The sequence below is a fragment of the Bos indicus genome, chromosome 29 (assembly GCF_029378745.1).
Source record: "Bos indicus isolate NIAB-ARS_2022 breed Sahiwal x Tharparkar chromosome 29, NIAB-ARS_B.indTharparkar_mat_pri_1.0, whole genome shotgun sequence".
Taxonomy (NCBI): Eukaryota; Metazoa; Chordata; class Mammalia; order Artiodactyla; family Bovidae; genus Bos; species Bos indicus.
The window spans coordinates 46,539,241-46,563,887 of NC_091788.1; the positions used below are offsets into that span (position 1 = coordinate 46,539,241).

A 24,647-nucleotide genomic window follows, 5' to 3' on the forward strand; every position below is an offset into this window, starting at 1 on the left:
AGGGTAGGAGGTGAGATTTCAGAATCTAAGGATTTAACTGTCCTATTTTGATTGTACTTTTAACCAGTGATACTATAAATCATATCCTAGGCAGTTCACCATTAGATGAACTTTCTAAAAAAGTTTCAGTAAACTCAATAGATTGGAAGATTTAGAAACCTTTTGGAAATTAAAAAACAATACAAATTTAAAAAACACTTGAACAGTTAATTTGGCTTGCCTGAGTTTTCATTTTTGGTGCTGAACCTGTGACTGAAAGTGGGGAGAGGTGGGTTCTCTGCAGTGGCAGCACGCCTCTTCGGGGATCTGTTGTCTTCTGTTAAATGTGAGGTGGTGATTTTCCAAGTCGTCTTCAGGTGTCTTCTTGCTCTGCAGTTCTGTGACTATGGACATTCTCTCGCTCATACTGTGTTACCCCCAAACCTTGAAGACGGGCAAGGCTAGCCTGGAGTGACCAAGTAGATGGGGAAGACAAATGACCTTTGAATGAGACTGGCTTTGCACATTCTGATAATGCAGCCCACAGCTCTGGTCACTGGCCAGCCACACCTGTTTTTAATAAGAATGCAATACTGTTAGTTCATGTAGAAGTGAGTGTTGCTCACATTTGAAAAGTACAAGTATTGCTGTGGGTTGTGAACTAAATTTTTGCTGGGGCATGATTCCATTTCAGAATAAAACCTGGCTTTGCTTTAGGTCAGCTGCTCGCTGGTAGCAGTTACTTTATCACACTGCATCTGATTTAGCCAATAATTCACAGCTGTGTTTAGCTTGCTGGGTTGTATGTACAAAGTGGTATGTATCACTTTTCTGTTTAACTAGAGTTCTGTTTCACTTTAAAATTTTGACACTTTGACATTTATGTCCATGTTAACCTGAACATTCTTTTTTATTCAGCTCTTTCAAAAATGTCAGTTAATAGAACGAATACTTGATGCCTGGGAAATGAATGAGAAGAAACAGTAAGTATATTGTTTTCGGATAGGAGTTCAGTGTGATTATTTGTTTATATTTGGCTGTGCTGGGTCTTTGCTGCTGCTCAGGCTTTTTTGCAGAGTTGTGGCGTGGCGGGCCCACCCTCCAGCTCCAGCGTGTGGGCTTCTTATTGCCGCGGCTTCTCTCGCTCCAGAGCACAGGCTCTAGGCGCTCAGGTTTCAGTAGTTGTGGCTCTTGGACTCTAGAGCACAGGCTTAGCAGTTGCCACTCCGAGACATGTGGGGTCTTCCTGGGCCAGGGACTGAACTATGTCTCCTGCGGACTCCTCACCATTGAGCCTCTAGAGGAGCCCTGATTTTTAATTTGAAGAAAATGCGCGCCCTTGCTCTAGCCAGGGAACAATGGATATAGTTACATGGTATAGGCCACTTTACAGCTAGTTACAAATGGCTCTCTTGGGACTTCCAGAGCATTTAATTGTTAACAGGTATTTTTCTAATAATTTACTTTTAGATCTCCCTGTCTTTCTACCTGTCTTGAGGGGAAACCAGGAGTTGGGAGTACGCCCCTCCTCTGTTGCTGCTTTTGAAACTTCTTGTTTCTTTGTGAATGGTGGTTTTTCTGAGAATGATGGGAAGGAGGAAGAGAATGACAAAGGCAAGTCCTCCGTGATGATAATTAGCTCCTAGAGTCACTTTGTGCCTGGAGCTAGAGGAGGGCAAAATTGCCTAGTATTTCGTTTTATAGAAAGTTTCCGTTAGCTGATTGGCACGGTTGCTTGCGGTATGTGTTGCGGCCTGTGAGTGGCTTTGTTACAGTTTCCCCTAGCAGTGTTGTCGGGGATGAGCGTTCCTCTCTAACGCCCAGGGAGCTTTTATGCCTCCCCATAGATTCTGCAGCAGGGGGTGAGTTTGGGAAACACTCTCAAGGCATTCTTGTGTTTGCTTTTAAGTCATATTTATGGAAGCATACATTTTGGGGTATACATTTCTTTTAAAAATCAATTACTAAAAACTGATAGGGCTTTGCTTTGATTCTTTGTGGAGAAAGATGGCTTGTAGTTGAGTGTGGCTGGGGCTCAGGTCCTCTCCTCCGAGGAGAGCCCTTCTGTGGCCAGATGGACGTCTCTGGTCTGTCTTCGCCTTCCTTGACTCCCTGCCTCTCTCTGCCTCCTCGTCTCACCAGTGCTCTGCTCCCTGTGAGCTCCAGCCTCTGAAATCCTGGCTAAGATGATTTCTTCTTTCTTGGTGGTCTTGAAAGAGCTTTTTAAGGTTTCCTTGAACAGGAAGCATAAAGAACATAGGGGGCCTTGGGCCAAAAAGCTTGGAGATGGGTGTTTGTTTTCACTTGTGGAGGTTTGAGGGAATACAGCAGAGTTTGTAAGAATTTGCCCCGAATGAACATTCAGGTTCTTATTGTGAATCTTACTGTGAAACTGAAAGAGGTCACAAAGAGCTGGACCCGACTGAGCGACTGAACAAGAAGGGAGGCTCTTAGCAGCTCAGCTGAAGTCCGCCCTGTGCCTTCCGACCTATAGGTATCCGTGGAACCTCTAAGCTTGGTAGCAGACACTTTTGAGGCAAGCCTGTAAGCATTATGTGGTTTTTTCTTTTTTAAAGTGGCTCCTGAAAGAGTCTCCTTTAAGTAAAGATCCCTTCAGTTTGTTCCCTCCTGTCTGCATTCAAAAGTCTTCTGTTTCATAGAATTTAAAATATTGACACTTTTTAAATATTCAGGTAGAGCAGTCACAGTGATGTGAGAAGTCCTAAGTGTAAAGATGGGTCACTTGTGAAGAGTAGACTCTGGTGAGGGAATGGGTGAGGAGTAACACGCATGTCTGCTCCCAGTGGTGTATGGGCCAGATGCAAGGTGACCACCTTTCCTCTTGGCCAAGTCCTCGAGTCAGCTAATGTTTTAACTCAAGAAATGCCATTAGTAGATAACTTTCTCTGGTAATTGATTAATATGATTGAAATTTAATATCCTGTCTTAGCAAAATGAACCAGTAGAATTCTCACCTCAGTTCTCTACAGTCTGTTTAGTCTGAAAAACAGTTTTACAGAGAGAGAGAAAGTCACAGCCACAGCATCATCAGGTACCGGTGAATGTTCGTGTTTTTGTTTTTAAAGATAGTATGTGACTAAAGACGGTTGGTTTGAATACTTGAACAAAATTTGCCCTAGTGTCCAGTGAGGCTGCAGTGTAATTTTTTGAGTAGACTATTTTCTGCCACACATTTCACTGCTCCCCCCACCCCTACCCCGAGTCTGATAAGACTCCTTACCTTCCTCTCCTGTCTGTTCTTGTCCTTGGTGGCTCAGATTTTAGAATGATTGCTTAACTCCACAGCAGTTAGCCAGCTGTGCCGTCACCCCCCCGTCAGGAGTCTGAACATCTGTCCTCTGCCCCCTGGCAGGGCCGAGGGAGGTCGGCGGCACGGCTACATGGGCCACCTGACGAGGATAGCCAACTGCATCGTGCACAGCGCGGAGAAGGGCCCCAGCAGCGCCTTGGTGCAGCAGCTCGTCAGAGGTAACGGCTCAGGGGTCGCAGCATCGTTTCTGTTGGATTGGACAAGTTAAGGGTAGTGTGGAGGGCTTCATAGCTTTTTAAACAGCTGTCTAAGGAGCTTCCTTCTACTTCAACATTATCTGGAGATTTGAATGAGACTCTTGAGAATGTGTTTGAACAACATAACTCTTTGCTGTATTCTGTTCTTAGTTCTTCAGTCCTTTTGCTAAGTATCGGCAGGCTTGGCCAGTAACTGGAGTCACCCACTTGCATTCTCTAAGGGCATGGTTCACGAGTCATGAGCTTGAAGTACTCATGGGCTGACAGTGGAGCCTTGTGAGCTACAGTTAGTTACTCTTGCAGTTTCTTTTTTCCTGAAGGCCCCCACATGGCCTGTGGATTTGAGTTCCTTTCACTAGCATATTAAGATACTTAGCAGCATTTTTTTCTCTCTATTACTAAAATGAGGGCTATTAGCCAATATCCTTAAAGACTCTTTCTGTACTAGCATTTGAATGTAATCAACCCGAGGTTCCTTGAAAAAGCTGTGCGGATGCCTTTCCCACTGGCTCCCTGGCCTTGACTCCGCCTCCTCCTGGATGAGAACATGAAGAACCCTGTGTGCCCCAGCGGGATTTCTAGTCCTGTGACTCACTCCAGAGGCAAAATGTCTTAGCCTCGTGGTGCAGCATTTGTTCAGTTGTTAGCTTGCTGAAGACTAGCTCCCGGTCTCTCCTCCTCCTCTCAAGAACGTTTGTGTTCAGGAGGCTGTTGCCTATTGAATGTGCAGTAGTGGCACGATTGTGGCCCCGCGATGGAGAAAACTGGGGCTTGCCCACCTGGGATTTTGCTTCTTGAGAGAGAGATGAGCCATATCATCTCACTGCATGTCGTTAGCCGTACATTTGAATTGGCCATGTCACGTATGTGTTCTTTTAGAGCAGTCTTAGTTTTATGGTGGTTGCTTCCCAGATGTGGGTGTGAGCGTGTATGCACATACATTTAAACCAGAATTTTCAGACAGCAACTTCAGTCTAGTGAGGGCTCCCAGATTGCAGCTGTAGTTTCATTTTCTCATAAAACTATTTGTGTCTCCTTTTCTTTAAATTTTCTGTATAGGATGGATTTCACTATTGCACATGTATCCGTTTGTTGTCTTATGACACAAGTATTTAGAAAACATTATCTTTGAGGAACTTAAGAACCCACACTGGATTCCATGGGGCTAAATTCCCTCAGAATTTCTCAAGAAAGTGTGCAGGAGTCAACATGTGCAGTGTTTCCTGGACACGCGTGACCGTGGAGCAGGACCACTGTTAACCACACCTTTATAAGGAGTTCACTGGAAACATTTACATTAATATTTTCCAGGTTAAGTTTTTACCAAAAGATCCTAAAAATATAGTTAAATCCAGGTAACTGGTTATGGCTCTTGGCATCAAGCATAGACCACAGGGGCAGGGTAGGGGGTTCCTGAAAGTCCTCAGGGTTCAGACTGAGCACGGCTCTGTAACTTGAGCCTCCCAGGGCCCGGCGCCCAGCCTGCAGGGCTTGCTCACGCTGGCAACCTGCACGGTGGCAGCCTCTCAGGATCCCTGTTTGTCTGTGTGAAAGTCACTGTAGTGATCATGCGTTTTTCCTTTTCTCCCCTCTGAAGATCTTCCAGACGAAGTCAGGGAGCGATGGGAGACGTTCTGCACAAGCTCCTTAGGAGAAACGAACAAGAGGAACACGGTGGATCTAGTAGGTTCTACAAGATTACATTTCTGTGATCTCGGTGCTCTGGGACTTTGCCCGCTTATTCAGAAAGATGTGAGGCACCTCTCTTCCACTTTTCCTGGTGATGGTGGACCAAGGGGTACGTTCGTGTCTCTTATCAGTAGAAGAGGTTGCGTCCGCAGCGCTCTGGCTCATCTGTCCAGTCGGCTCCCAGTTCCGGCCTGGGACGACGCAGGGGACATGCAGCCCTCAGCCCCGCTTCCTGCCACACCGCCTCACCTCCCTCGGCGCCTGCTCCCTGGGCTCCTCAGCTCAGCCCCAGCTGTCCCGTCACACTCGGGTTTGTTGCCTTACGCCTGGGTAACTCCGGGTGGTTGGAGCACCAAAAAATATTCCTGTAACTGGTTTCTACTTCTGCTTAGTTGAGTTTACCCTCATTAAAGTCATTCCCAGTTGGGGAAAGTTCTTTAGATGACTTTGGAACCCCAGCTTTTAACAGATTGGTACTCTGAGCCAGGGAACAATGGCATTGATAATATTTTTTAAAATTATATTGGACTTTGGAATGTAGTCTTTAAGACATAAAGTTTTAAGGTAAGTATTGATTTGGTTTTGAAGATGAAGGAAAGTGTATCCTTTTGCACGCACGTGCCGCCTGACACCTGAGGTGGGAGCCTCGATTGTACGTGGAAGTAGGCGTGTCAGACGTTGCATTCTGGTTCTGAAATTCAGCTGCAGTCTTGATTTCTAATACACAGTAACTCCCTCGATTGTTAGGCAGTCAAGTCCCTGGCAGCCTTATCTGCTCAGAACAGAATTTAGAAAATGGGGGTGGGGGTAGGAGGTGCTACAGAGCAGTCCCTGGGTCACCCTGTGTCACATGGCCCCAAGGGCCTGTCGCCTCCCACTCTGTAGATCATCTCACAACTTTGGTTGTCTTTTAACAGATTCTTGACAGATTGGTGGCTTGTTAAGGTGGGTATAGTGTGAGAATTATTAGGTACTAGAAGCTGAAAGAATTATGAAGAGGTAAATGTAGAAAGGGAACTGTGTGGGGCCATTTAATTAAAGCCGGTTTAGTGGCCCCTGTGTCTCAGTGTGTTATAGCCCAGCAGAGGAAGTGACATGCACTTTGACAGCCTTGTGCTATCAAGGAAGGGTTAAGTAAGTTTTAACAAATGTATTACCCACCGTAGAGTGTTTTTTTTCCCCCGGTCAAATTGGTTAAAATTCTGGATGATCAGGGTGTTATTACAGAGTAAAGTTGTTCTTAATTATACTTAAACTGAACCTGTTAGTTTAGAGGTCCCCATATTGAGTCCTTGTTAAGAATGCGGGCAGTGTGATCTCCTTGAAAGAAGAGTTTTGACTTGTTTTTTATTTATAGAGAAATAGGAGTATTAATTCTGATCTTGTTTGGGAAAATTTGTTAAAACTTGCCCTTTGATTAACTTCAAAGGTAGAAGTAAAAAATGTCAGTTAAATTTGTTATCAGGATTTTTTAAAAACTGGTAATTCAAGTACATTTCTCTTGTCAGTATGTAAAGAAGGACTACACTGCAGTTCAGGTGACACTCGGCTGCTTTGCACAGTGCGGTCGGTCATCTGTGCATAATGTTGTGTATGGCCACACAGCACGAAATTAGTGCTCAGCTCCTTTGGGTCAGGTAAATGTAGACAGACATTTCCACGAAGAGTTATCCTGGGCTCCACCTGGCATGCTGACTGAAGCCTGGTTCTCCTTTGCCTGTTGCACTTGCTGCCATAACACTTGGACTGTGCAAATAATCCACAGTAAAACAAAAGAAGGAGCCGTTGGTTTATGTAGCAGAAGTGGCCAGTAATAGAGCCCTGTTAACATTGCTCATCTCTGTGTCGACTTGGCCCCGTTCTGTGATCTTGTTGTTGCCTGAGACTCTGTGTTGCTCTCTCAGGACCTCTCGCTTCTTTGGTTTTAAACACCCAAGACTAGCAGACCACCGCCGGTTAGTCTGAGTCCTTCAGTGGGGAATTCTGCTTTGTAGTATTGGGTTGACCAAAGAATTTGTTCATAAGTGTTGTGGCCAACCCTGTATTTTTAGGGATATGGGGGTTCCAGGTTTTCAAGGATCCTTTTACATTAATCCCAGGCCACCAAGGAGACTTGAACTGTAGCTCCCAAACTCTTTATTTTCTGCCCAGAATGTTTCAGGCCGTGCCCCAGCAGGGACACAGAATAGCCTTCTTGCTGAGCTCTTGGAAGTACTTCACCCTTGTGACCTCGTATCGCCAGAGTAAATGCACGAGAGACTCATACACTCTTTATGCTTTTGTGTTGGGAGCTTATTATCAATAAAACTTGGGATTTTAACATCCAGAGACCGCACTATTCTGACTAAGCCCCCAAACTGTAAAAATTGGTAGGGATTTAGATAAATTTAGAAAACGTAGGAAATGTTTTTGTGCTGACTTTGGAGAACTGAGTTTGTTTCATTCTTTGCCTCCCTCTCCAGGGGCAAGGGTGTGTTTTTTAAATGTTGAGGTAGTTTATGAGATAGTTCATGGAGGTTGTATAGAGTAATACAGAGCGCACATATGAATTGTTTGCAGGCCCAGTGGGTCGAGGCGGAACCTCTGAGGGTTTGCGTTTCTAACCAGCCCGGGGTCATGTAGGTCCTGGGAGTCCACAGTGGGACTACGTGGAGCAAGGAGAAGAGTCTGTGGCTTCTACTTTTCACTCAGGTGTTACCAGTCAGGTCATACTTAAGATTGCTTAGCAACCTAATCAGCCAAGATGAAGAAAACTCTTACTTGCTTTTTCTTTTCACAACAGTTAATAAATCTGAAATTTTATCATGAAAGAAGGTAACATCTCAAAGGCTTTTTTTTTTCTTTCACTACAGTATCAAGAGTATAGGTTACTCTTTTTGCACAAAACAAAAGCATTTTCGCTTATTAAAAAAAAAGTCTAGTTTGCTTAGAATATAGTCTTGCTTGGCAAGAGTGTTCTCATCTCCTTGTTACTTTCTTAAAAGTTAGGATTCTGAATTCTCCTTTAGTGATTTATTGGTGTTCCTTAATTCATTAACTCGTTGAGTGGCTACTGTATGCTGGACACTGTGGATATTGCACTAGACAAGATGGGCAAAAATCCCTGCCTTAGTGGAGGTGGATAATCACAGGGGGGAGGGTAAGTGAGGGGAAGGGAGTTGGAGTGTTTTGGGCAGATGTGCGTTTAAAATGAAGTGGTCAAGGGAAATGTCCTTGAGAATATTGGTGTAGAGGCTGAGGCAAGTGGAGATGGAAGAGCCGGTGCAGAGGCCGGTTCGGCACCTGCATGTTTATGTCAGAAAGAGCATGGCAGAGAATAAAACGGGAGATCTCTCGCAGCTTCAAGGCACGCTCCCGGGGTTGTGGTCTTAGTGAGATGAAAAGCCATTGGGTTTGGAACTGAATGAAAAGTGCCATGACGTAATGTCAGTGGTTTTAAATCTGTCACGATTTAAAGGATCGTCATGGCTGCTGGCCTAAGGACAGACTCTAGTGGGACTGGAGGTGCAGCAGAGAGACTGCTGGGCGCAGTGCTCGTCCCGGTGAGGGGGAGCCCTCCCTGCTGCTCCTAAGTCACCTCAGCCGTGTCCGACTCTGCGACCCCACAGACGGCAGCCCACCAGGCTCCCCCGTCCCTGGGGTTCTCCAGGCAAGGACACTGGAGTGGGTTGCCATTTCCTTCTCCAATGCATGAAAGGGAAAAGTGAAGTCGCTCAGTCGTGTCCGACCCTTAGCATGGACTGCAGCCTACCAGGCTCCTCCATCCATGGGGTTTTCCAGGCAAGAAAACTGGAGTGGGGTGCCATTGCCTTCTCGGGAAACCCTCCCTAGGGAGGTGATGATAGACTTGAGCAGAAGTGATGGGGTTTCAGGTTCTTCTTTGACAGTAAGGATGAACAGGTGTGGGTGGGACAGAAGAAACAAGATGACAGGACTTCAGCTGGAAGAAGAGGAATGAGGGAGGCATTTATTGAGCTGGAGATGCTTCAAAAGGGGTGTGTTCTGAAAGTTTAGATCAGGGACTAAGATTAACAAGTTAAATTGCATCTTTTAGCGCATTTTATTAATAATGATTTCAGACTGCATTATCCTGTAGGTAGAATCAGAATCACCACATCTCTCAACAGAATAATTGAGAAGGTGCACATGCTTTATGCTATTATTAATAATAACTTTCTAAAACAGTAGTTTCTTTCTGGAGGAAAAGATTACTTGAATTGCATTGAGGATACTAGTTAAGGAGAAGATGGAAGGGGTCACAGTGTCTGGCACACAGTAGTTGCTCAAGTTTGAAAACAAGACTCTAGTTTCTTGTTTTCATTAATGAGCTGATAAATTCTTAGTTTGTAGCAAAAAGTATGAATAAGGATACATTGAATTCTTATTGAACTTGAAACAGCAAGACAGACCAGGAGTGGCAGACTCCTTTTTGGCTCTGTCTAGTTCTCCTGGCTTTCTGTTTGAATTGTCTTCTGTTTTTGTGCCCCACCCCCCACCATGGGCTTAGTGTGATTCTTGTATTGACTTGCCAGCCACGTGGCCTGAAGCTCCTAAATCCACTGCAGCGGAGCCACTTGACCTGCTCTCAGTTGCAGTCACCCTGTAAGGTGCCAGCTGCCGTGACCAAGCAGTATTCCACCCATCCCATCTGCACTCTCGTTGGGCTTTCATGGACAAACTGTCCCCCACACCACACACACACACACACATACACACACACACATGCACACACACACACACACTTCCCATCTACTTGGTTGACAAACTGTCCCCCACACCACACACACACAGACACACTTTTCCCATCTATTTGCTAAAGCAATGGTTGATTCAGGCAGGCAGATCACAAATTCTGCTGTGATTTCATCAGAAAAATTCATGCGAATTCACATGCAAAATTCATGTGAATGTTTTGTCTGCACTTTAGGGAGGATGGAGAGGGAGTTAGTTGGAAACTGGGTTATTCACTTGGACTTAGTATCTTCCTCAAAGATGTCCAGATAAAGAAAGATGAGATTAGTTTTATTCAGACAGTGATTTATTCAGAATTTCATAAGCCACAGCACATACAGACCCCTGTGGACTCTACTCTGGGCTTCTTGAATCGGTGTTGGAACATCACAGAGCAGACCAGGCCAGTGTGTGTGGCTCCAGGCTTCTGGGCACAGCTGCAAGGGCTGGCGGTTAACGGCCGCTGTTTCTCCCCTGAGGACAGAGCTCTCTTGCCTAGAACACTGCTACAGGACAGGTAGCTCAGAAAATCCAGTGTAAGTTACCTAAGAAGTACAGTGCTTGTTCTTAGAATTTTGCAGACTGTTCACATTTATTACTTGCTCTGTAGCAATTACCAGTATTAGTGTGGTACTTAGTCATTTCTATTTGTTAATACATTTATGAATGAATTAATTAATTAATGAAAATCACTTATTGTGAATTGGTGAGCAGTTCCTGTTTATGCTTTTGTTTATTTAATTAATGTGAGTTAGTTTTAAGTTGTTAGGGGCAGGGATTACGTGTTAAGGGGCAGAAGGTCTGGGGTCTTGTAATGAGCAGAGGACTATTGACTCAAGTCATATTTAGCACTTACGAGCAGTGCTTTTCTTAGAATGAGTGAGAAGTGCAAGAATTAAAAATGAAATGGTTGTATTTAAACCTGAGCTTTTTAGTGGCTCATTAGTGATTGCTGGGACTGCAGTTTTACCCTTCAGGCTTGAAATAGTTAATTATTTTATATTTTATCTGAGCCATTCTTCCTTCGCTTTGTAAACATCTAATTGGAGATAATTATCAAAGTCATATACATGGAGTAATTCGTCTCTCACATGCTTTGTGGTGTGGGTAATACTGGTAAGGTAGCTGCAGTTGGGCAGTGGAAGGCTAGGCGGCTGAACCTCCTGATTGAAGTGCTCCCTGGAATTATTGGGTGGATTTTACAGCTTAGCTCTTACTTGTTTTTGTTCATGCTATTGTTACACATTTGAGAGAAAAACTAAATGTGATTTTTTTTCCGTAAAAATGCTGATACAAATGTCCAAAATTTTTCTCTCTTAAATAGTTTTTTACATTTTTATGCATATAGGTTACAACCTGCCATATTCATTCATCCAGTGATGATGAAATTGACTTTAAAGAAACGGGTTTCTCACAGGATTCTTCTTTGCAGCAAGTGAGTCATGCCTAAAAGTTTTGTTTTTTGTTTTTATTTTAAATGCTTAGTTTAGTTGTCATTTATGAATCAGCTTTGGAGTCAGACATGCATTAGGGTGTTTGGGGGCTACTTACTAGTTAGATCAAAGTGTTTATAAAAGGAAGTGTTGGGTATGTGAGAGAAAGGTGTATGTTGATTATATTTCCAGGGCATGTTTCTTTAGATCTGATAATGATGAGGTGGGTAACTTTTCAGGAGATTTGAATGACCTGGATGGTTCAGTAAGCGTGTGTCTCGGACATGCTCATTATGCAGAGATTCCTGCAGTAGGGATTTGTGGAGAAGACTAAGAAAACTTGTTTAATGTCAGTGAAAGTAACTTACCCAGTGTCCCTGAACCAAATGGCTTATATGTTTCTGATATCTTCAGATTCTGTAGCGTTCCCAGATTCATCCTGTCCCCAAATTCCTCTTCATTTATCAGGTCCTGGTAATCTGTGTGGGGGCATAAAACAGGATATAGAAACAGGCGTACTGATATATCCTCCCTTGGTAGTTCCTGCGGAGGTGAGGAATGAATTCACTGTGCCTTCTGGGTATCAGGTTTGGGAGCTCAACCTGGAAGCCCTTTTGGCAGGTACTAGCTCCTCATATGGAGAAGCTGCCCTTGGTCAGGACCAGGTCTTGCCTGTCAGGTGATTTGGTGTGGCAGTGGAATTAATGTGGTTACCTTCCCTGGCACTGAATGTTTTTCCCAGTCCTGAAGCCCCTTTTTCCAGGGCCAGGATGAAGTTTCTGATGACTCTGCAGGCCCTGCCTTTTGGTGTCCAAGTAGACAGACACACCCCAGGATAGGCTGAACTAGCAGTCGTCTGATTTTAGGACTAACGCAGTTTAATGTGTACATGTTCAGGATGGGCCTGAGGTAGCATTTTGGTTTCTCTTGATTCTTGGCACTGCCCCTGGAGACTGGCTTCCCGAGGTGAGGGGCGGGGTGCAGCCAGCCTGCAGGGGAGCTGTCCAGCAGGTGGGCCTCCTGGTCCGCTCACACATTGGTCTGCTGTCCGGCAGCACTGGCCACCCCAGAGGCCCGGCTGGCTTCCTGTGAGCCCTCGTGCCTTCAAGCAATCCTTCCCCGACCCTGAAGCGCCTGGATAGTATCAAACTGGTCCCCTCAACCTGCTCTGAACCCCAATTACACATCGTTCCGCCTCTACAGAGAAGCTGAATGGTGTGCAGTGTGCGTTTTCAAGGTCACTCTGATTCTGGTGAATAGCTTTTAAGAAAGAGAACGCCCTGTTCTTGCAAATATTTGCAAATAAGTTAATGAACTCGGAGTTTGCGGTAGCTAGTTTAATCAAGCTGATGACGTTCTGGTGTCTGGAAAGTGAATTCCCTGTCTCTCTCTCGAGATCCAGTTCCAGGGTCATAGATTTTCTGGGAAGAATTTTCAGACTGATAATGTGTGTATGAACCAATCTCAGTCACCAAAATGCCTTAGTGACACCAGGCTCCTGTTCCTGTGGATTTTATCTGCATTATGTAACCCTCAAAAGTAGGGAGAATAATGATTATTTTTTGATTGACAGCCTTCCAGTAAACTTTTTTTGCATATTGAAATTATAGACCAGTCTTGAATCGTTTTGAAAATAGGAAACATACGCTAAAGCATTTTTTTCTGAGTTCAGGAGTTCGCGTCTAGGTTAACCTAGAACATTCATGCTGGCTCCATTATAACCGGATAGTTTCTGTCTGTCACTTTGGTGAGAAGCTTGCGCACAGAGAGCTCAGGGCGCGCCAATGAGCAAACCTGCTCCCAGCCCTGCTGCCACTCCTGGTTCCCTCGCCGCTGCTGTCTGCTCTCCCTCCTCCCGCGGCCGCCCCTCTAGGGAAGGGGAGGAGGTCTTCTCATGTGGTGTCTGGAGGATTGGGGCCAGCTGCCCAGGGGGGCCCCCCAAGAGGTTGACTTAATAAAGGACCAGAGCAGCCCCTGGCTTTGACCAGGGCGACGGTTTTGACACGTGGGGGCTTTCCCCCCCTTTTTAAAGGCAATTAAAAGTTTTTAATAATTGTACAACCATATGGCACTTTCCAGACTTGAATTTCTCAGAGTCCAAAGCACTTTCATAAAGCTTTAGGGAGAATACAGTAACAGTCTTCACAGCTGTGGGTTTAGTAAGCCTTGACAGCTTTATTAGTAAAAATCAGATTTGAAGCCTAGGTTCGTTGCTGGTGTGTCTTCTTAGAAGCAACAGTGGACCCAGAACTATGGAGGGCTGCGGCTTGCTGGTTTCCCGTGTCCTCTGGGTTACTGTGTGGAGGCTGTGTCTGTCTTCCTCCTTAGGTGGATAGACAGACAGTGCAAATATGTGTGTGCATATTTACATGTATCTGTTTATACAGCTATATGTTCATACATGTATGCATTTACACATGTTTTTGTAATACACGTAGTATTTGCATTCTGTTGTGAAGCATTTAAAGGCGCACTCTTGGGAATATTTCTTCCTTTTTATACCCAAAAGGTTTACAGTATTATCTGTAGAAGTACAAAATTTTTAAAGAAAAAAAAAAAAGGAACCAAAACAATTGCAAAGGAGCATTTCCCCTTGTGTGACCACATTTTTATCAGTGAACTCAGAGCCCAATTTACACCGCTTGCTCGGGAGAATGACTTTGTGATCGTTTGTTGCACTTTGACATTACCGACCGTGTGTCCTACCTTCTAGGAGATAAAACGATTCAGACAAATTGGTTTCTTTCTACGCATAATGTTTCATATTCGTACATCCAGAACTCGCCCAGCCTCTTAGGGCTTGTCCTTGCCCTGTGCTCGCACCAGACTCCCAGAGCCTTGCTTTGCCTTACCATGCGCACACCAGGGGCCTGCCCCAGCCCTCAGGTGCTCAGGCAGTGTCGTCTCTGGGCAGGAAAGGGGGCAGCTTGAAGGTGTGACAGTGAGCAGGGAGTGGTGGGTGTCGAGTTAGAGAAACGCGAGCGAGGTTTTAGGTTCTCAGTAAATTATATATCTAAAAAAGTTAGATCTAAGGAAAAGATGCCTTCCAAAGCCAAATATAAGGTTTATTTTTTAATTATCCACAATTTGGATTATCCATGCCATAATTCCCTGCCACCATAATGAATCATCAGGAATTAACGGCAGAGGCATTTCTGCAGGGTGGAATCCGTGGGCCCTGCTCAAAGGAGAACGCAGGAGAGCTTGGTGGCCTGCCTGGCAGGGGCCTCAGGGCCAATGCCTTTAGTCCAGCCACAGCTGTTGCTTGAACCCCCACACAGTCATGGGCAGCTCTGTCCACGTGCAGCGCACACGCACACACGGCTCATCTCCGTATGGGCTGCTTGCAGCAGAGTGAGGAGGCGCTTGCTTGTCTTGGTCTCTTTAACCCTGACTGACGAGCCTGGAGCACATTTGCTGACTGCACCGTCCCCCTGGCCTGCTGCAGTTCACAGTTAGAACAGCAGCATCTGCGGAGTCCATAGCATTCCCCCTTCTTCAGGAGAGCCCTGGTGCTCTGTAGAAACGGTGTAGCAAACAGAGCTGACTCCTCCGTGGATCTCTCAGTGTTGTGGGTTTTTCAGAGTGATTTCTGATCAGTGTTTAAACTTTCTATCCTCTCTGTAAGGTAGGTAGGCTAGTAGTTACTTTGTACTCTTCTTAGCCTCTGAGACTTAATTTTTTTTTTTTTTTTAAGAAAATGAAGCGTCCCTGGAGCTGGTGTGGTAGAACTGGGATTGTGCTCACTAGTCGTTTTTCCTCTGTTGCCATGTTGCTGTAGTGGACGGGGTGGGGAGATGCGGAAAGGGAGGGTGGGTGGTTACCGCTTGTTGGGTTTTAAGGTTGGCTGTGTTCAGAGGTGACCGATACACCTTATAATTTCAGACTGTCACATGTCACTTGATCACTTTATTGAACCAGACCCAAACCTCTTTCTCAAGACATTTCAGAATAGAGGACAGTGGTCATTTAACACTTCTTACGTGGCATGTGCATTAGAATAATTTGTGGACAAAATTCCAAACATTTCCTTTTTGGGGTAAATTGTGTCTGAAATTATTATTATTTTTTTTTAAAGAACACACCAACTTTTTAAGCCCTATGGCTACATATAAATAAGGGCGGTTCTGGAAAATAAATGGGCATATAGTATGTAGAATGTCATTAGAATCATTGTATCACTGTCACTGGTCCTGGGGTTGCCAGGCCTTTTCTGATTATCAGATGCAACAAATGACGTCCAATTTTATTGACCAGTTTGGCTTCAACGATGAGAAGTTTGCAGATCAAGATGACATTGGCAAGTGAGTACGCTCTCTGTGTCCTCCACTCCTGCCCTCTGTAAGAGGCGGTGATTCTTGTGAGTTCTGGGAATCCTTGTGTCTGTGAGTTGGGAGGAGTCTGCCCTCCAGGTGTTCCTTCAGGTCCAGCCCATCAGCCTGAGTCACCCAGAGACTGAAGGAGCAGAATGCGACTCCCATAGGAGAGCCGGCCCTCGGGCTTGGCGGGAACTCAGGTCGTCCTCCCTGTTAGGCTTTGGCGCTGGGTCGCAGCGTCTGCAGTGGTTAATCCCTCTGTCAGTTCAGTGGCCTGAGCAGGTCTGGTCCTTCCACAGCACAGTGGACAGAGCCACACTGTGGCTGAGCAGGCTGCACTCTGTGTTCTCTTCTCTGAGTGACTAACTGGAAGGTGGAGTTGGGGCTGGGCTCCCTGCCCCTGAGGGCCAGGCAGTCAGGGAAGGAGGAGCCCAGAGTTGTGCAGAATCCACAAACAGCTGCTGTGGGAGCCATCCACAGAGAGGAAGACAAGTGGTCTAGCCCCTGACCTTGGGAAATGCGCGTGTTTATAAATGAACTGTTTGCTCGAGGTGTGTAGCAGCTCTCTGAGCAGAGCTCTCTCTCACGGGAGCGCCCTGAGCAGGGTCATCAACACCCACCAGCAATAGATGCTTGGGCGTTGGTTAAACTATAGCCAGTGGAGGCTGCTGTTTGTCTTAAGTTGCAGTTTACAGCAGGCGAGAAGCTGACTTTTTCCACACCCTCTGATCGTGGCAAACACTATGCCGTGTAGGCCCAGGGCCTGGAAAGTTTAGTCGCTCAGTTGTGTCCGACTCTTTGCGACCCCATGGACTGTAGCCTACCAGGGTCCTCCGTCCATGGGATTTTCCCGGCAAGAGTAGTAGAGTAGGTGGCCATTTTCTTCTCCAGAGGATCTTCCCGACCCAGGGATCAAACCTGGGTCTCCCACGTTGTAGGCAGACGCTTTACCATCTGAGCCACCAGGGAAGTCCTGGAGGCCCCACTGTGAGTAAGTAGAGCAGTGGAGAGGCTGTCAGCTGCCCTGAGGATCAGCTCGTTTCAGCCCCAGAAGAACAAGGACTCTACACATGGGGTTGTCTGCACCCCGGGAGCACTCACAGCAGAGCCTGAAGCCCCCAGCCCCCACCTCCCAACGTGTGTTGTCTCAGCACCTGCTTGTCTGGGCCCATTTGTTAAGAGTTGCTGGTTTGGAATCCAGTCTCTTTAGAATTTGTATGGGATACTTGGAATGATGTTTGATTCAAACAGATCTTAAAGGATTCTAAGATAGCCCTACCTACTCAAAAATTACACATAAGGCTAGGAATTCTTTTAATCCCTGTTTTTGTCCCATCTGTGCCATATTATAATGTAAGACTTCAAGGGTGTGTGTATTTTATGTATGCATTTGTCTATCTGGAGAAAGCTCAGGGTCTGACAGTGTCTGTGACCCTTTTTTCATATTTCAACCTGTTTGTTATCTGCAAATAACCTTTTTGGGGTTATGCAAGCATGGTCTATAGAACCATGGTTTCTACCATGGCTGTTAAACATCGTTTATAAGGAAGGCTTTCAGGCCTCCCATCCTGTGTAAATTCCTTATACCGAGGGAGGAGGGATCACTTAATGTAAATAATTTGGTTTTACTAATGGAGATTTTTGTCATACTGTAAATTTGAATGATTTCATGAGTACTGTTTCTGAGTCTGTAGATAACTGTTGCACTCCTCTTTTGTTTCCAGTGTTTCCTTTGATCGGGTGTCAGACATCAACTTTACTCTTAATACAAATGAAAGTGTAAGTATTCATGCTGATCTCAAGTAGCGAGGCACACGAGAGGTCAGTTGGTGGGAATGGGTGCTGTGTGCGCCGGGGCTCCCGACTCTAGGAGCCTTTGTCTTAGATGGCGGTGACTTTAGCCACGCACGTGGCCTGCCTAGCCCCATAGGCATGTAAATTTGCTGCCCTTGTTTAAGATGTGACAGGGCTAATGAAGCCAGTGTAGACATTTGGCTTCAAAGACAGCAGTTTGACTCCAACCTGCTGCCTGTTGCATCTGCTGAATGTCACCAGGAGAGAAACTTGGGCCAGATGAGGGCCAGCCCCTAATGCCAAGTCAGCCACATCTACAGATGGACATGGGGTTAGTGTCATTTGAATGGGCACGATGTTGATTTCATGTCACTTAGCATGAGAGACCACTGGTTTGTTTGCTGTTCTGATAAGACGGAGACTAAGTGATTGGATGTTGACACTCCTCACTGCGTAGCTGGTCTTGTAAGAGCAGAGGAAGTACAGGTTGCTATTGCTGTTAGGGTAGTTCTGGGACTGCGTGCTAGGCGGGTGGCCCAGGCAGGCTCTTGAACGAAAACGCTGCTCTCACTAGATGAAGAGAGCCTGTCTGTAGACAGTCTCAGTTTCCTGTACGCTAATTTTGAAGCCAGTCCTTGGGGGGGCCTTTTTGTTGTTACTTACATAGAAACTGACTTTACATGCTTATATTTTACTTTGGTATAGGTGATAGGCATTTTTTTTTTTTCCAAACGACATGGAAGAATATGATTTACATTGGTAACTTTTGCAGAAAATAACTTGATTTTTAAATATTTTTTCCTCTCATTTAGGGAAATATTGCTTTGTTTGAAGCATGTTGTAAGGAAAGAATACAACAATTTGATGATGGTGGCTCTGATGAGGAAGATATATGGGAAGAAAAGCATATTGCATTTACACCAGAATCCCAAAGACGATCAAGGTGAGAGATAGCTTGTTATAGTAGTAAGTGTCCAGTGCATAAAACAAGTATTATTTGCCTCTCCACACATACACATTTGACCCAGAGATCAGTGCTTTTGTCATGATTAGAAAGGCCCTTGTTAACTGGTATGAGTTGGTACCACCTCACTTGTCTGCAGTGTGAACAAGTCACGGTAACCTGTTGGAAGTGCGCCAAGTGTTCTGATGTAGTTCATGAACTGTCGTGACACAGCCTCTTGTGACGGGGAAGTGATGCTGAGGAGTGCCGTCATACGGTGCCTTGAGGAGTGTTCCCTGACAAGTCATAAGAGCAGCAGAGCAGTGTTGTTTCTTATAAAAATCTGAAAGTTTCCCTGGGGAGAGGAAAGTTGTTTCTAAAACTTAATTTTACTTGAGGAGACAGAGTCATGTCATATGATACGCATTGGGACCAATTTTCAAAATTCTATCCAAAAACCCCAAATAAAAAGCAGATCTTGTCAGATTGGATTAAAAAAAAAAAAAGGCCTGACTTACTGCCACCTATGGGAAATGATTTAAATTATTTAAGAACTTAAATTTTAAAATACAAAAGATTTAAACAGGTTAAAAGGTAGAGGAATCTATTAATATTAAAGTAGATTTCAAAGGAAAAGATTAAAAGGTTATAAAGTGGTTATTAGGAGAGCATGCCAGTTCTGTCAATATCTACACTCCTAATAACAGGGCTTCAGAATACACAGAGCAAAAACTGATAGAAGTGCAAGGAGAAGTAGATTCCACAGTTACAACTAGATGTTTCAACACTCCTCCCCTTGTAATTGATACAAAGAATAGGCCGTAAAAGTATATAACACTTACATAATACTAGCAACCAGCTTGACTGGGGATTTTTAAAGCACTCCACAGAAGAGTGTGGGTTCTTTTCAAGTGTACACGAACTACTTAGAGAGACCGTCTTTGGGCCACAAAGCAAGAGTCAGTAAAAAAAAGATTTCAGGTGATATAAAATATGCTCTCTGACCCAGTGGAATTAAATTAGAAATCAATGACAGATCTTTAGAAAATCTCTAAATATGTGGAAACTAAATAACACATGTGGAGAAGGCAATGGCACCCCACTCCAGTACTCTTGCCTGGAAAATCCCATGGGCGCAGGAGCCTGGTGGGCTGCAGTCCACCGGGTCGCTAAGAGTCGGACACGACTGAGCGACTTCACTTTCACTCTTCACTTTCATGCATTGGAGAAAGAAATGGCAACCCACTCCAGTGTTCTTGCCTGGAGAATCCCAGGGACGGGGGAGACTGGTGGGCTGCTGTCTATGGAGTCGCACAGAGTCGGACACGACTGAAGCGACTTAGCAGCAGCAGCAGCAAATAACACATGAATTAAAGAAAAAAGGGGGAATTTACACAGTATTTTGAATTGAAAGAAAATGGGAACTCAGTATTTATCGGGAAGTGGGTGTTGCAACTGAAATGTACTTAAAGGATCACTTTTAGCGTTACCTGCTTACATTAAAAAGGAAGAAGCAAATCAGTTCAGTTCAGTTCAGTTGCTCAGTCGTGTCCGACTCTTTGCAACCCCATGAATCGCAGCATGCCAGGCCTCCCTGTCCATCACCAACTCCTGGAGTTCACTCAGACTCACGTCCATCGAGTCAGTGATGCCATCCAGCCATCTCATCCTCTGTTGTCCCCTTCTCCTCCTGCCCCCAATCCCTCCCAGCATCAGAGTCTTTTCCAATGAGTCAACTCTTCGCATGAGGTGGCCAAAGTACTGGAGTTTCAGCTTTAGCATCATTCCTTCCAAAGAAATCCCAGGGCTGATCTCCTTCAGAATGGACTGGTTGGATCTCCTTGCAGTCCAAGGGACTCTCAAGAGTCTTCTCCAACACCACAGTTCAAAAGCATCAATTCTTCGGCGCTCAGCCTTCTTCACAGTCCAACTCTCACATCCATACATGACCACAGGAAAAACCATAGCCTTGACTAGACGGACCTTTGTTGGCAAAGTAATAATGTCTCTGCTTTTGAATATGCTATCTAGGTTGGTCATAACTTTCCTTCCAAGGAGTAAGCGTCTTTTAACTTCATGGCTGCAATCACCATCTGCAGTGATTTTGGAGCCTCCAAAAATAAAGTCTGACACTGTTTCCACTGTTTCCCCATCTATTTCCCATGAAGTGATGGGACCGGATGCCATGATCTTCGTTTTCTGAATGTTGAGCTTTAAGCCAACTTTTTCACTCTCCACTTTCACTTTCATCAAGAGGCTTTTGAGTTCCTCTTCACTTTCTGCCATAAGGGTGGTGTCATCTGCATATCTGAGGTTATTGATATTTCTCCTGGCAATCTTGATTCCAGCTTGTGTTTCTTCCAGCCCAGCGTCTCTCATGATGTACTCTGCATATAAGTTAAATAAGCAGGGTGACAATATACAGCCTTGACGTACTCCTTTTCCTATTTGGAACCAGTCTGTTGTTCCATGTCCAGTTCTAACTGTTGCTTCCTGACCTGCATACAAATTTCTCAAGAGACAGATCAGGTGGTCTGGTATTTCCATCTCTTTCAGAATTTTCCACAGTTTATTGTGATCCACACAGCTTATTGTGACCTCAATTTCCACCATAAGAAATGGCCTGAAATATGAAACAGAAAAACAGTAGAGAAAATCATGATAATCGATGGGTCATAATTAAAAGTTGTTCTTTGAGAAGATTAATAAAATTGATATACCTCCTAGACAGAAGGATCAAGGAGAAAAGATACAAATTATTAATAATCAGGAACAGGACAGGTGACATCACCATGGATTCCATGGATATTAATAGGATAATAAGGAATACAAGGAGCAACTCTTTGCCAATAAATCTGACAGCTTAGGTGGTCTTTGAAAGACACAAACTACCAAACCTCAACCAAAAAGAGAAACGATAACCCAGATAGTCCTGTGTCTGCTGATGAAGTTGGATTTTTAGTGTAAAACTTCTCACATACATGCACAAAGACTCAAGGTCCAGAGGACTTTGTGAATTCTACCAAAGGTTTCAGGAAGGAATCACAGCAGTTTTTACGGAAGTTTTCATAAAATTGAAAAGGAGGGGGATAGTATCCATCTCACTGTCTGAAGCCACCTCCTTGTAACTTGATACCAGAAGCTGGCATTGCATTATATGGTGTGAAAAGAGCACAGGTACAAAAGCTTCTTTAAAAATCTTAGGAAATGTCGGCAGCATTGGTGCATCATGACCATGCAAGATTTATTCCAGTAGTGCAGACTTGGTTTAACATTTGAAAGTCAGTAGGCATGTGGCTGAATTCAGCATCTGCTTCTGGTAGGGCTGCTCAGCAAACTGGAGACAAGGGAATGTCTTCAGTTTGCTTAAAGCTTGTGCATAAACCTACCAGTTGACATCCCACTTAATGGTGAAAGACTAAATGATTTCCTCCCAAGACTGGGAACACTATGAGGATGCCTGTTCTTAACCTCTGCTTTTCAGTTTGTGTTAGAGACGCTAGCCAGTGCAGTGAGTCAAGAAAAGGAAATAAATGGTATCTGATCGGAAAGGAAAAGTAAAAATTACCATTATTCACAGACAACGTGACTATCTATGTAGAAAGTTTGTTGGGATCTGCAAAAAGACTCCTAGAATAGTTTGGTGGGTTTAGCAAGATTGCACAATCTTGGATCAGTGTAATTGTTTTTCTACATACTGCAGCCAACAATTGGAATTAAAATTACTAAATAGTACTATTCACAGTGGCATCAAAATATTAGATATGTACAAATCTGACAGAAGATGTGCAAGGCTCATACACTAAGAACAGCTGAGAGAAATCAAGGCTTGATAAATGTTTATGATTTGGAAGACAATATTATTACGATGCCAGTTCTCCCCAGATCTGAATTGATCTGGAATCATTGCTGTTCTAAACAAAATCATAGCAGGTTTTTTGGTAGCTGTTGATAAGTTGATTTTTTAATTTATGTGAAGATGCAAAGGACCTAGAATAGCCAAAACAGCTTTCATAAAGAACAGTATTAACACTGCCTGACTTCTAGGTACAGTAGTTCAGACGGGTACATCAGGGGACAGAATAGAGAGCCCATAAATAGGCCTACACACACACACAGACATCTGATTGATGGTAGCAGTGCAGAGGCATATCAGTGGAGAGAGGGTAGGCGTCTGAAGAAACAGAGCTAGAGTAGTTGGGCATTATATATGGGAAAATGACCTTGTTCTCTGTACGCTTACTATGTATATGTAGTAACCAAAAATGGATCTTATGTCTGAATCAGACACAGAAAACTTTAGTACTGGAAAATCTTTGTGACCTTGGGTGAGGCAAAGATCTCTGAAATAGAACACCAGAAGCACTATACGTGAAAAAAAATTGTGGTAAGTTAAGCTTTATCAAAATTGAACACTGATATTCTTCAAAAGACAATGTTAACGCAAGCACAAGGCATATGCACTAAGAGACAAAGTTTGCGAATCATGTATCTCATTAATGTAGAGCATATGAAGAGCTCTCCAAACTCTATAGTAAGGAGAAAAGACAGCCCAGTTTTTAAAATAGGCTGCTGCTGCTAAGTCACTTCAGTCGTGTCCGACTCTGTGCAACCCCATAAACGGCAGCCCACCAGGCTCCACCCTCCCTGGGATTCTCCAGGCAAGAACACTGAAGTGGGTTGCCATTGTCTTCTCCAATGCATGAAAGTGAAAGTGAAGTCACTCAGTCGTGTCCAACCCTTAGCGACCCCATGGACTGCAGCCCACCAGGCTCCTCCATCCATGGGTTTTCCAGGCAAGAGTACTGGAGTGGGTTGCCATTGCCTTCTCCGTAAAATAGGCTAAAGATGCTTGAGAACAGGAGGTGAGCACGTGAGAAGCAGCTCAGCATCTTTGGTCGTGAGGGAAGTGCGGACTCTCGCCACCAGGGGGCACCTCCACACCAGGCAGCTGCAAGGTATCCCAGCAGTCTGCAAGCACAGCCCCACTGGTAGCCACTGGTCCCCGGGTGGGGCGAGTCCTGACAGTGACAGGCACGTGGGACCCAGGTGAAGCGCAGCACAGTGTTTTTGTGTGGGATGTCTTTTTGAACCTTGGATTTAGCTGGGGGCCGATGTGCAGCAGTAATATTTTGGACTTTTCTCCTTAGCTCGGGGAGTACAGACAGTGAGGAAAGTACAGACTCTGAGGAAGAAGATGGAGCAAAACAAGACTTGTTTGAATCCAGCACTGCCAACACGGAGGACAAAATGGAGGTAGACCTGAGCGAACGTAAGTCGCCACCTTCTCTGTCAGCGCTGTGTGTGGAGGTGGCCCCAGAACCTGGGACAGCCTCTGAAGGGTAGTTAAGTGGGAGCACACGGTGTCATTTGAGTTCCCTTGGAGGTTTACGTCTCGGGGGCCAGGCCTGATGGGAGGAACCAGTCACACCTTTGATGAGAGGGTGTCTCTATGGTTTGGAAGCCCTCTGTGTGCATCTGGGTAGAGGACAGCAACACATCTGTAGGTCCATCCTCCGGCTGCAGGGACTGGGAACTGGAGCAGAAGGGGAGAGACTGTAGCTTCTGGGAAGATGAGGGAAGACTGTAGAATCAGGAGTGCTCCTAAACCACAGGAAGTACCTCACGGAGCAGTTTTAAACAGGGTCTTCACAGTTTATGAATCCTGTAATCCTAAGATTTTCCCAGCTAAATGCTTATTTATGTTTTACCACTTGCTAAGAAGACTTAAGTTGACTGGCCTTTTAAAAAAATACTGTTAATGCCTAAAAGTTCAGACAGATTTTCACATGAAGTAGCCGTGTAGGTTGATACCGGGGCTTTCCTCCAGGCCACAGTGCTTCCTGTTGCCTGGGAGGGTTTTTATGCCTCGGTTCTAGAGGCTGAAACCCCACTCTGGGGGGTCAGGTTCAACCTCATTGTGACCTCGGAGCTTGGCAGGCATCCAGCAGACCCCGCGTGGTCCCCGTCCTCTCTCTCCTTCACGGCTCACCACCTTTAGGAGGACATGATGCCGTTCACACCAGCCGGCCTGTGTCAGGTTCCTGCTGTGTGCCAGGAGCTGGGGCACAGGCTCGGCCTCCAGGGCCTCAGGGTCTCAGAGCAGATGGAGAGTGTGGGGAGAACGGGGACCCCGCTCCCCCAGGCCTCTGCAGAGCCCTCCCAGAGGACGGGGTGTGTCCCGAGGACAAGTAAGGATGAGTCCGCTTGCAGGAAAACTGCTCCTAGGAAGGC

At 45.1% G+C, this 24,647-nt stretch overlaps 1 protein-coding gene across 2 annotated transcripts in view; it reads left to right on the forward strand.

Moving 5' to 3' along the window:
- The window catches only part of PPP6R3 (protein phosphatase 6 regulatory subunit 3), a 125,252-nt gene that overhangs the window by 82,570 nt on the left and 18,035 nt on the right, over positions 1-24,647 (forward strand). For both annotated transcript variants that reach the window (XM_070783088.1, XM_070783089.1), the window contains 8 exons: positions 898-962; positions 3,353-3,468; positions 5,105-5,190; positions 11,276-11,362; positions 15,567-15,664; positions 17,401-17,455; positions 18,283-18,413; positions 23,564-23,685. In XM_070783088.1, the coding sequence (XP_070639189.1) occupies positions 898-962; positions 3,353-3,468; positions 5,105-5,190; positions 11,276-11,362; positions 15,567-15,664; positions 17,401-17,455; positions 18,283-18,413; positions 23,564-23,685 (760 nt within the window). The remainder of the gene's footprint in view (positions 1-897; positions 963-3,352; positions 3,469-5,104; positions 5,191-11,275; positions 11,363-15,566; positions 15,665-17,400; positions 17,456-18,282; positions 18,414-23,563; positions 23,686-24,647) is intronic.